Source organism: Amphibalanus amphitrite, unplaced genomic scaffold (genome assembly GCF_019059575.1).
Source record: "Amphibalanus amphitrite isolate SeventyFive unplaced genomic scaffold, NRLGWU_Aamphi_draft 000015F_arrow, whole genome shotgun sequence".
Classification (NCBI taxonomy): Eukaryota; Metazoa; Arthropoda; class Thecostraca; order Balanomorpha; family Balanidae; genus Amphibalanus; species Amphibalanus amphitrite.
This window is the reverse complement of record NW_024881511.1, coordinates 588,134-600,262: the sequence shown is the minus strand read 5'-3', so window position 1 is coordinate 600,262 and position 12,129 is coordinate 588,134. Positions and strand designations below refer to the sequence as shown.

General features: G+C 48.7%; 1 protein-coding gene across 1 annotated transcript; it reads right to left on the bottom strand.

The window, feature by feature from the left end:
- Positions 1–431: 431 nt before the first annotated feature.
- LOC122385506 (histone-lysine N-methyltransferase Suv4-20-like) lies at positions 432–7,574 on the bottom strand. The gene is made up of 7 exons (XM_043373833.1): positions 7,358–7,574; positions 4,779–4,946; positions 4,359–4,527; positions 3,604–3,716; positions 2,655–2,841; positions 1,913–2,049; positions 432–1,729 (listed from the first exon to the last, which is right to left on the bottom strand). The coding sequence occupies exons 2-7, from the start codon at positions 4,925–4,927 to the stop codon at positions 871–873; spliced, it is 1,614 nt and encodes a 537-aa protein (XP_043229768.1). The 5' UTR covers positions 4,928–4,946; positions 7,358–7,574; the 3' UTR covers positions 432–870.
- Between the last annotated feature and the right edge of the window lie 4,555 nt (positions 7,575–12,129).

The window sequence follows — 12,129 nt, the reverse complement described above, 5'->3', positions numbered from 1 at the left end:
CCTAGCAGCAAAGTGATGTTTGCAAATCTGCTACTGACGTCTGCGGTCTGACCGAGCCCTAAAATTGCTGCTGGCAGTCGGACATCGGCCGGCCCGGGCCAAAAAAGTTAGCTGCGCTGGCCGGGGCCCTGTTTCACCGGTGATAGCAGCACGCTGCTTTTACACGTGTCAAATTGGGTTTCCATGGAAACATCAACAGGCCCATTGCTCCAACACTACCACAAGTGTGACGTCAGCTCGCGCAATTTGATAGCAGCGTGGTAGCAGCGTCCCGTGAAACACCGCCCGGGGTGAATCAGCGGCAGCGGCTGAACAGCGTACCCCAAACCAAGGCCCTAAATAGGTCCAAACCGACCTAACAATGCCCGGTAGTGGGTCCACAACAGAACGGTGGTCAATGGTCATTGCTTGCCGCACCAGAAACACAGGGCAAAACAAATGCATGCGTTTATTACAATACAGCTTCGAGGTCATTCGGGACGAATCTCCGTTCGAGCTACCGCGCAGCCTAGCCCAAAGGAAGGCCAATCATCGGTCATAAAAAAAGAACACAAGCGTGCTCAGAACAATGAGATCAAAAGAATTCATGCCACCTCATTCCACATAAGTTAAATGCGTCATCGGACTGAGGAAAATCTACAAAAAACAACCGCACCAAAGACAGTAGATACGTACACACAACTTTGATCATGGCAGTGCCCGGATCAGATAATCATATAGCTATGGTAAAATATATTCGCACACACGCGCGCACGTGGGCCGGTGGAGAGGTATAACAACGTTGTACTCGGCCTATGGAATGGGCCGGTGCGGCTCGTGCGCTGACGGCCGTGAAAGACACGAGCGGGCGGGGCGGGACGGACGGCCGCCTCACCCCGTCAGCTCGATGGTCCGCGACTCGCCGCCGAACTTGAGCCGTACACGTTTTGCCGACGGCACGGCCACCTCGGGCGTCACACCGCGGTGCCGCTCGTGGCGGTGGCGCTTCTTCTTTTTCTTTTTGTGCCACGTGGCGACGGGCAGCTCGCCGATGCCCTCCAGCCGCAGCACCTCGTACTGAATCTCGCCGCTAGTGGCGCTGTCGTCACTGAAGTGGCTGCTGGCCGACTCACTGATGTCGTCCGCCGGCGGAGAGCGCTTCATGCGCAGCGTCACCTTCACGTGGCACGGCGGGGACACGGGCAACGTCAGCGCCCCCGCCGCCGCGCGGCCGCGACGGGGCGCTGCTGGCGGCGGCGGAGGCGGTGGCGGTGGGGGCGGAGGGGGCGGGGGCGGTGGTAAGACGGGCGCGGCGGCCGTCTCGACCGGAGTGGCCGAGCCGCGCCGTCGGCCCGCGGCAGTGGCAGTGGACGTCTGAGAGGCACCGAGCCGGCGCCGGGCGCGGGTGCGGCCTCCGACCGGGGTGGTGCCGGCGGCCTTCCCTGGAGCGGTACCGGCAGCCCGGCCCGGGGCAGCCCCGGTCGTCGCCGTCGTCAGGGCCGCCGCCGCCGCCGGTCGACTCGCCGCTGTCACGGCAGCGGCCGGCGCCGGCGAGTCGAGCTTGAGGCGCTGTTCGGCGATGATCTGGGCGTCGTAGCGAGTCATGCCGCGCTGTCTGAGCGTCTCGACCGTATGCTCCAGCGTGTTGGTACCCGTCGGGGGCGCCGCCTGTCGCCGACTCGAGTAGCGCAGCTGGTACCCCTCCGACTGCTGATCCGAGTCCTTCTTGGCGAACGCTCCCGTCTGCCGCCTGCCAAGTGATGGGGATAATCGTCATCGACACAACAAACACAAATCATCCAGCCACCGACAGTCAATACAGAGGTCACTCGTCACTAACACAACAGTGCCAGGTGTGTTACTGACCTGTCCTGTTACCTCACACAGAGCTCACCCGTCCCGCCCGGTCCCTCCCCGTCGCCTCTGGGCTCACCTCTCGCAGGTCTCGCACTCGCAGTAGCAGTTGTTGTCGCCGAAGAAGTCTCCGCCGTAGTTACAGGTGACCTCGTCTCCCGGCTCAATCTCACGCAGCGTGCGTACCGTGGCCGTATTGCGACCGGTCGCCACGAACTGGCGCATAAAGAGAGGGACCGGTCACACACATAAGGTCATCGTCACATAGTGGCACAATAAGGCCGGCTTAACAATTATATCTCACTGCAAGAACTGACACACGCACAGAACGGTGACGTTACATGCGGCGTCACCGTCACTCAGCGGCAAAACATAGCTAAACGTCATCACCCACCGGAAAGGCGTTTCTCACAATGTGACCTGAACAATGTGACACAACACATCCACACATCACACGCCGGGGTGGTATCACACTGATTGAGTCGCCGTAATAAGATTATACTATACAGGTGCTCCTTCAAATAATCACATAACATGAATAATCAGGGGCGCACACGACTGAGAGGATGGGAGAGGCACTATACACACACACACACACACGGCGTTACAATCCCACAGTGATACATATTCTTATCTGTTACACTTAACCGCTCTCAGCAAACTATAAGTCATTAGGGATCTAAGCAAGCCCGCTCAAACACTTGAACTACAGCCCCCTACATTAAGAGATGACAGGCCAAAATGAGCAAGCCATCTATGAATCATATTGGTGCACTGAATGCGGCTATCTCGACCGCAGAAATCACCCAGGGGAGCCATACCGTGCAGTTGGCGTTGCAGTCGTGGTTGATGTAGGCAGCAGGACCGAGCCAAAGCTGACCACACTTCTTCCTTGTGCTATACATGACGCTGAAATCGTTCTTGCCCGGGTGGAGAAATTGGTTCTCCTCCTCCTCTGAAAGTTCGGCGATACAGCCGACCAGAAACTGGATCTCCTCATTTCGGCCCCTGAAATGATCGCAGCATCAGTATGCGTGAGCCGTGGAAAAATGGGAGTGGTGGAGGACAGACGCGAATCAAATTTATGAGTTCGATTAATAATGTCAGCTTTAAATAGTATGTTAGATGATGACGATCTGTACGTCCTTAGTGTCACCAATAAGGAAGAAGCATAAGGAAGAACTGGACAATTACTTATCTCGGCCGCGATGAGTTCGATTAGCCGCAGTTCACCGGAGTAAGGATCGGTGAAGGATGCACGCCGCACACGTCTATGGAACCAGTTCCTTATCTGCGCTCAGTCGGACCGGGGCAAGGAATTTCCAGGCGGATGGATCTGTCGGCACGACATCCCATAAGCCCATACTCCGTAGTCCGTACCCGACCCAGAAACCACATGTAGAATCACGAAAAGGTAAGCTCACGCCAACCTCAATGCGCATGGCAACAGATCTCACGCGCTAGTGAGTTATTGTTTGGTGGGGCTTGTGCAATATCCGTATGTTTATGTAATTGAGCTCCAATCGCAAAAAAAAAACTTTCGTTACCTTACTTCGGGTAAATTCAGTAGGTAAGAAAAACATCAATAGAGTTGCAGAATGTCCGTCGTTAAAAAATGCACATCCACCGTCTCCGATTAGTTGGCCAAGTTTCGGGTATTCAATTATTGAATTGTATGTGGTGACCGTTCGGGGTTCTACACCAGCAGTATACTCAGTGCTGCCGTCACTGAGCAGTGTCAGTGCGCGTCAGCACCGCTCGACAACTCACCAGGCCTTGGTGGAGCAGACCCGGGCGCCTGCGTTGTCTTCCAGCGAGTATCGAGTGCAGCCCATGATGGAAATGCCCGACTCCACGTCCAACACGCCGAGAAACCGCATTATCTGCAACGAAACAGCGACAGTCAGTGGGAGGACCGGGAGCGGGGTTCATACCGGCGAGTCAGCAGGCCGGGAGAGGGGTTCATACCGGCGAGTCAGCGGGTCGGGAGAGGGGTTCATACCGGCGAGTCAGCGGGTCGGGAGAGGGGTTCATACCGGCGACAGACAGTCAGTGGGCCGGGAGAGGGGTTCATACCAGCGACCGGCCGGGGGAGGGGTTCATACCGGCGAGTCAGCGGGCCGGGGGAGGGGTTCATACCGGCGAGTCAGCGGGCCGGGAGAGGGGTTCATACCGGCGACAGACAGTCAGTGGGCCGGGAGAGGGGTTCATACCAGCGACCGGCCGGGAGAGGGGTTCATACCGGCGAGTCAGCGGGCCGGGAGGGGTTCATACCGGCGACATGCAGCGGGCCCGGAGCACGGCGTCAGTCAGTGAGACGGAAGGCGGTAACAGAATCTTCTATACGCATTAAGATTTGCTGACACAGCCGAGGTTGCAATGGGGACGAGGGGTAACCACAAAATGGTTGACTTGTTCCCAAGCACTGGCATTATCATATTGTAAAAATAGGATCATTGCGATGCCATCCTTGACTATTGACTCTCGTTCCGTCCCGCATTCTGTCAGCACCAGTTTGAACTCACATGATCCCGCAGATCATCCCGGTTCACTCGGTGCTTATAGAAGGCCAGCAGCTGGTGCATGGCCTCGCACCTCTCCAGCCGCTTGTAGGTCTCCTCATAATTCTGGTCCTTGATGAACGCGAAGATGAGGTTTCGCAGCACGTCCTTGTTGCATCGCGGTGGTCTGTACCTGCAAACGCCGACCAGAAACAGTGCTAGTAAAGCTGCTCTCAGCTAAATCCTCAGGTCAGGGACAGGGTAAACCACAATTTTATTTTGATATTGTTCGATGTTTTGAAATGAGTTTTTTATCAATCCAGAACCTATATTCTTCACAAAGTCTCTCTCGCAAAATTATAATGCTGGAATATACCAGATTTCGAAACAATAGTTTTTTTCTACAGAAAAGATCAATTTTACGCAGCAGGTGGTCTCACTCACCTGATGTTCATTTTGTGCGTGGTGAAGCCCAGGTAGGGGTCGATGGTGAGCGCCGTGGCGATGTCATCGCAGTCCGACAATTCCTGCGGCGACAGGGTCTTGCCGCCGCCGCCTGTCGCGTGCCGCCGCTCCACCCTGCCTACCACCATCCCTGGCCAGACAGCTCCACTGCCGCACACACACAGAGACGTGACCGCTGTTAGAAACAGGTGACAGCTTAGAATTCAAACATGTATCAATGGAGCATCAAGACTGAACCATATGGGTGAGTCATAGATGACTTGGATAAATAAATATATTTCTGAGGATGAGAATTGAGAAATTTATTTTTCTTCCACATTGTTTCTATCGTAACCAGCACCCAGGTGTGGGTATCAGCCACCTTCGACATGTTGGGACAGTGTGGGGGGGGGGGGGCTTTCCGGCCACATGCGATTATCTAAAATACTAAGAAAGATCAAAGAAGCTGCAATAAGATACCGATAGCTCTAAATAAGTACTTTCAGAAGCATGGAGGTTTCTTTTTCGCCGAAGTCATTTAACTCACGGTGACTATAAAGATTTAACTGAGTTCCAGGTCAACGCTGAGGTCCCTGGAGGTCATCAAGGATAATAAATATTTTATCGTGTACCTTTCCGGATGACATTTTTCACAAAACAGCGAGACGCATTACTTGTGAAGCAAAAGAGCTACATCGTCGTAAAAAAACGCATTCGATAGCTCTTTGAAAGCTTGTTCAGTGTTCACTGACATGGCCTTAGGTTTCACCTAGGTCAACAGGCCCAAAAGGGGCGAGAACTGTGAATATACCTAGACTGTCTTGCAGGAACATACCTATTACATGTGCTTCATTGCTCTACCATGCCTCTATAAAAGTTATTGTTACCGACTGCTAGTGATTTTTTATGACCTGGCACGACCTTTCTAATGACCACCAGCCATCAGCTACATCCTGTCTACTGTATACAGGTAACTATGTCATTATTCTGGAAATACCTTCCTTGCAGTTTGGGCATGTTTGATCAAAACAGGAGGCATTTGTACATTTCCAACATTGCTTTATGACAGTGAGATCATAGATGACTTCAATTCACAATTCAAGCTAAGGTGAGGCATTGATGTTGAAATGGGTCTCCTCCATTTCCCATGACCTTTTTTTTTAGTGGCCACAACTTTCATTTTTAGCCTTGTGAGGAGGTAGGCATTAGGCAAGCCGGGCCCATGAAGTGACCCCAATGAGACACAAACTTTTATGTAGGTAAGAATCCAACAACCAACCAAGCACTGAATGCCATCTAAGAAAATTGCAACATAGTGCACCATAACTTAGAGGAATGTGATGAATATATCATCTGAAAATTCTGCTGACAAAAATAGATTGATAGGTATCCTGTGTGAATGGAAGGGGATGAAGAATTTTGAACTTTTTTACTTCAACCTAAATGAGCTATCAAATGTAGGTAACAGGTTTGTAGCTTGGAAGTACCTAAATATAGGTTTACGGAAACAGTCAGTAAAGGCACTGCTAAAATAAGTGAAAACTGTTCTGGAAATAACAATAAAAATAGCTTCACAAATTAAATGCATCTTCATATCAATCATTTGACATACATCTATTAATAGTTAACTACCAATAATTAGAAATAAGTAATGGGCATGCTCATACAAATATGAAAGGTATCTTATGAGCGCAATGGAAAATATTATCTTCGAGAGAAATGCCTTGTAAATTACCATCTGATGCCCTGTTTGCTATCAAAGTTTACCAAAATCATAGTACCATAAAAACAAATACAAGGCACATTCATGCTCCACACAAAAATAAGCACTATTGGTAACTATCTAGCTTAACTTCTTGGGACTTCACATTACCCACATTGAAGTTATTTTCAGAGTAATTTCAGATGTTTTGTAACTTGTGACAGCTTGTATGATGAACTAGGAGACAAACAGGTTTTGCAAAAAAATTTAAGCACATTAAGTTGGTACATACCTCTCAAATAGCATTGAATATTTCATTCAAAAGTTTAACTCCAAGAAAACACTTGCATTCCTATTATATGCAGCATAAGACTACAACGTATGCTGAGGTCTTTTAACCATTTTTACCCCCTCAACCACATGCATTGGATTCACAGCAATGCAGTGTCACTAGCAGATTCAGAAGGGGGTTTGAGATGCTGTGGAGTAGGCATTACCAGGTACCTACTCAACGTTATAAAAAGTTCCGACACTATCCTAAAGCTAGAGTTTTGCTTTTTTGTGGCTTGCTGGGCATTTTAAAACAGGTGCATGCACTCATAGCTTTCATATGAAAGAAAACCAGAAAGAAAATGTTAATTTCTGATGCTGCAGGAGGGTCAAGCACCCAAACTGCCCCCCTCAATCCGCCAGTTTCTATGCTTCAGCGGTTCAGTCCCTTTTCATAAGTTAGATACATTTGCCAAAAAAGCTGGATAGCGCTAAATTTTCTTCAAAAGGTGGTGATTCCTTTGAAAAGGTGAAATTGGTGAATACAGACAAATCAGTGTGTTAAAAGCTTTAATAAATCATATAAAGATAAAAAAATGAATCTTACCCATTCAGGAGACAATCCTGGCGCAGGAAGAAATTCCTCTTCTGTACTCAATATCAGCAATCAGTGCAGGCGCAATTCATTCAAAAAGGTTTCTATAAAGCTAAACAACAAAAATTAATACAAATCTCACACATTCACCTCACAAATTCTTATAATCACGCAAATTTCCTAGAGCGATCCCAGCCCAGCTTCAATAGTAGTGAGCAAATACCGTTACAGGTAAAATTATGTCTATTTATTGATATGTTTCGAAAAATTAGAACAATAAAAGTGTTTCTTTTTATTTATTGAAAATGAAAATATACCAGGTGATATACTCTTGATATACCAGGTTACATAAAAAATATTTCATCACTATTCACAAAGAAAGGTGAAGCTGTCCTTGCTGAAGCTGAAGCTGTCCGAAGCTGTGCTTAGCGGTGGCTCTGTCCTTGTGAATCCTTCCCATCATAAGGTTCGGACTAAATTTATAAAAAAAGGTCTTATTAGAGCTGCCAGTATTCGCTACGCTACTCACTCATTTCATGTTGCTCAGTGCAGGGACGTACCCAAGGGACGTATCCCAGGGACGTACCCAAGGGTTCAGGGCCCCCGGATGGAATCAGGGCCCCCGTGGGCCGAAGACCCACGTTGGACAAAGTCACATGGGAGGCGAACGAATTTCACCTGAATTCCAAAAATCGCGTCAGGACAATAAGGGCCCTATAACCAGCCTGACAGCTAGGGTCCTTCTTACTACCGACTACCGAGTACCGCCTCCTGTGAATAATCGCTATAGTGTCTGTGTCATGATCGCTAGGGCCCCTCTGACTCCTCAGTAGAGAGGAGGCCCTCCGTAGGTAGGAGGCCCTCTGTAGAAAAGAGGCCCCGGGATTCCTCCGCCACCCCCCCCCCCCCCCCGGCCAAATCCTAGGTACGGCTCTCGCGGGATTAAGCGGTAGTTTTTGCACTTTTACATCTCTGGTTATAACTCAGAAACTAATCGATCTACGATGAAGCCATTTTACACGATCATGGCCGGCTTGTGAACCAACAAGTCGATCGCATCTTCAACACTTAAAAGCTTAAGACGACGAAGATATTGCCTGAAGTACACTAAATTTTCTAGGTGCAATACCTACTGTTAAAACCCGCAAGACCTGTACGTGCCTGCACTCCAGTGTTTGGAACTTTATCGGGAGTAAAAAACATCGAACACATAATTTTCATCTTATTTATGTCGCCACTGCATTTCATGAAAGCCAAGTCGTGGCCAAAAGGTTAAGAAAATGGAAAGTGAATATGTACATACATATTTCATGAAAATTGACAATTGTTTCGAATTCGTGATAATGATTGGTAGGGGAGACCCGGGAGGTATGAGCATCCGGGAGGTATGGGCCAATGGCCATCGCAGTTTTGAAGAAGTGTTGCGTATTTTTACACATTTGACCACGTACCTACAGGGTGAGCCATAAAGATTTACCCATCGAAAATTTCACTTTGTTTCAAGGCGCGCTGACATAGCTGTGTCATCTTTTACATTCATGTAACAACTTCAATTTAGTATCTCCCTACTAATAAATGTAGTCTGTTTTCTTTATGCTCGCATTCTTCTTATGTTACGCGCTCGAGACGCAAGAGCACTATGGCACGCGGCCGCCGCACCGTCTTTTCACTTATTTTCCTCGATCACCCATGCTATACCTAACAATGCTGCGCCGTATGTCATTTGCGGTGTTTCAGGGACTCGGTAGAGTCGGGTTTTCAGGATATTTCAGTTTGCGAAGCCCGTGGGGCTGAAGTCGGGGATAAATTGTGCCCAGCATTCTTTAGACCAAGGCGTGTTCAGCAGCCAACACCCAGTGGTGCTTCCTGAATTTCAGGAGCGGCGGATGTGCGTTAAGACGACCTCGCATTTCAGGAGCGTAGCAGAGACAGTAGACGAGCATATACAAAATGAGCTACACTGTCAGGATTGGAGACAAATTTGCGACATACATGCAAAAGATGGCATACCTACGCCAACCCGTTTGGAAATAAAGTGAATTTATCGATGGGTAAATCTTTATGGCTCACCCTGTATATTGGTAGCAAGCCATTTTTATACAACCCACGTGATTCCCAAAATCTTCCACAGTCTTCTTTGGCAATGAGCGGTGATAAAGCGTTTTGCCCTCTTCGAGTAAAATACGGTATAATTCGTTATCAATGTGAACCAGTTTTATTATGACGTTTTATTATGATCTTTATGTCGATTGTCGATGTCTTATCGGTTATGTCGATTTATTATAATCGTTTTATTATGTCAGACCATTGCTAACATAAAGTTTAAAGCATGCAAAATAAGACTGGATAAACAATTTGAAGCTTTCTTGCAAGATTATGAGCTGAGATGCTATGCGCATTCTGGCTTCCTAACCGGGAGGTTCGGGCCACCCATCTCCGGTGATCCTAAATCAATAAAATGATGCTTTCTTTGAATGTCCTCTTCAAGAAGTTCTGTTTTCGTCGCGCATGGTCAAAAATTTAACTACAGATTGCATCTGAACATAAAATACGGTTTGTCTTATTTCATGGAACATGATTGAGTTAACCATAATAAATACGCCTAATAAATGATAAATGTGCCTAAGTGGCCTCCATGAAGTAAGCTGTTGGCCACTTATGCGGTACATGGGCTCTAAGAGAGCCGACCCCGACGATGACCCGTGTCAGGGGAAGGAGGTGAGAGAGAGAGAGAGAGAGAGAGAGAGAGAGAGAGAGAGAGAGAGAGAGAGAGAGCGAGAGAGAGCGAGAGAGAGAGGGAGGGAGAGAGGGAGAGAGAGAGAGAGAGAGAGAGAGAGAGAAAGAGAGAGAGAGAGAGAGAGAGAGAGAGAGAGAGAGAGAAAGAGAAAGAGAGAGCGAGAGCAAGAGAGCGAGTGTCCAGTGATTGAATCTGTATGCCTGTGTTTCTTGTCCCCGCATGTTTTTGTTTGAACCCGACTCAGACTCTGGACTGTAATCGCCACGCCCCGTGTGGATTGTCCATGATGGTAATACAATACAATACAAGGTAGATCCCAGCTACGAGTATTGTTCCCAATGACGAGAAAAGAATATAAAACATGACGCCTACCCATACCTCCCGGTGTATCTTGATGGATCGAAAAAGCGCATTATTTATTAAAATCTATCTCGAGACAAAATAGTTGATCCCAGATGCCTAATATCAGGCACACTTTACAGGCGAAAGGCGATATCACGTACACAGAGCAAAGAACCAGATCTAGCCACTGCCCACTGGAAGAAAATTACCATTTCACAAAACCGGCCCATACCTCCCTGGTCTCCCCTATAAACGCCATATAGGTAAACACAAAACATAATATTGGTATCTGCAAATGGGATAACGACACCTCGGCTTTCCCCCTTTTTCATTTCCAGGTGCCTGCGATAAAAGATATTAGAGGTCGGCCAACTACCTGCTGTTCTTCGACCTATAAACGGTTATTCACAAATCACAATGAACGACGTGAAAATTCTTACGTATTAGCTGCTTAGTGCTCCTACGCAATAGCGCTTTATTTCTATGTTGGAGCCTGGGGGTCGCGCTCGCCTCCCGTCCAATAGCGCCCTTTTGTTGAACCTCCCGATCGACATAGTCGAACCGACAACAAGTGTATGTGAGTGTGAATGGGGGAAGGGGAAGGGGGCGAGGGGAGAGGTTGTGTCACCCCCACCAGCATTATGATAACGCATGACACCTCACACCTGTCATACGCAGCGGGTGTTCGTGAGGCACGTGAGAAGATGAAGTCAGTGTCACGACTCTTTGTGGTCAGGTGCGGGAGTGCCCTAACACGCTTCGAATCACGCTGGTCCGGGCTGATCTCGTGCGTTATCTTAGCGCCACCCGGTCCAGCATTGCGCCATTTAGTGGCACACCACCGCCCGGCGCCCTACATGACATTACAGAGTTCGGGCTGCCTATTGCTAGCATCTGCTGTTCCATCCGTGGGCCGTGATTTGACATCATTTCATGGCGTGAGATCATAAAAAAGCAGCGAGCCTGCCCTGTAGACCCGCATTTTTTTCGGACCAATTGGCAGCGATTTTTGTAGCTTTTCAGAAATCAGAATAAGCTGCCTCTTCGGACTTCTTCCATGATGAAAACAATCGCTGGGAGATAGTTCGGACACACTGAGCCAATTTTCGTGCTCTAACGGTGTGCTCAACTCTATAAGTAGATCAAAGGTCTTTGGCCCGTACCAAGATGACCGATCGTGTTCCGTGACAAACAACTTATATGGCGACACTGGCAGCAGTTGGCACGGACAGAACTTAGAAGCAAGATTCAGCACTTGCGCCCTTAGACTTGGAAATAAGCCAATAATTTACAAACGCTCGGACTTGTTCTATAGTAGCCCCCATATTGTCGGTCCCGTAGCTCAGTTGGTTAGAGCGTTGGACTCCGCGTGGTGAGAGCACGCGTTCCCGGTTATGACAGTCCGGGTTCGAAGCGCGACGGGCGCTCGACATTAATGGGCCTCCTGACAGGTATGGTTGCGGTTGGTGGCAGGCCGTAGCCAGGCGAAGTCAGCGAGGTGACCGGCCGTGCGCGGCTTTGTGCGCACGTTAAACTTTGGACTCCAAATTCTGCCATAGAATCGGAATTGCGCGATCGAAGGGTAAAGGGCAGGGTCATCGCAACAAGCTTCGCTTAGCGGTGGCTCTGTCCTTGTGAATCCTTCCCATCAAAAGGTTCGGACTAAATTAAAAAAAAATGACCAATCGACGTAAAAAATGTGACG

Excerpts from the sequence above, each read along its gene's own strand:
- LOC122385506 (XM_043373833.1), bottom strand. The coding sequence starts at position 4,927 with ATGGTGGTAGGCAGGGTGGAGCGGCGGCACGCGACAGGCGGCGGCGGC. Across the intron at positions 2,050-2,654 it reads ACTGCAACGCCAACTGCACG|TTCGTGGCGACCGGTCGCAA; the intron begins GTATGGCTCCCC and ends TTTATGCGCCAG. Across the intron at positions 1,730-1,912 it reads GAGTGCGAGACCTGCGAGAG|GCGGCAGACGGGAGCGTTCG; the intron begins GTGAGCCCAGAG and ends ATCACTTGGCAG.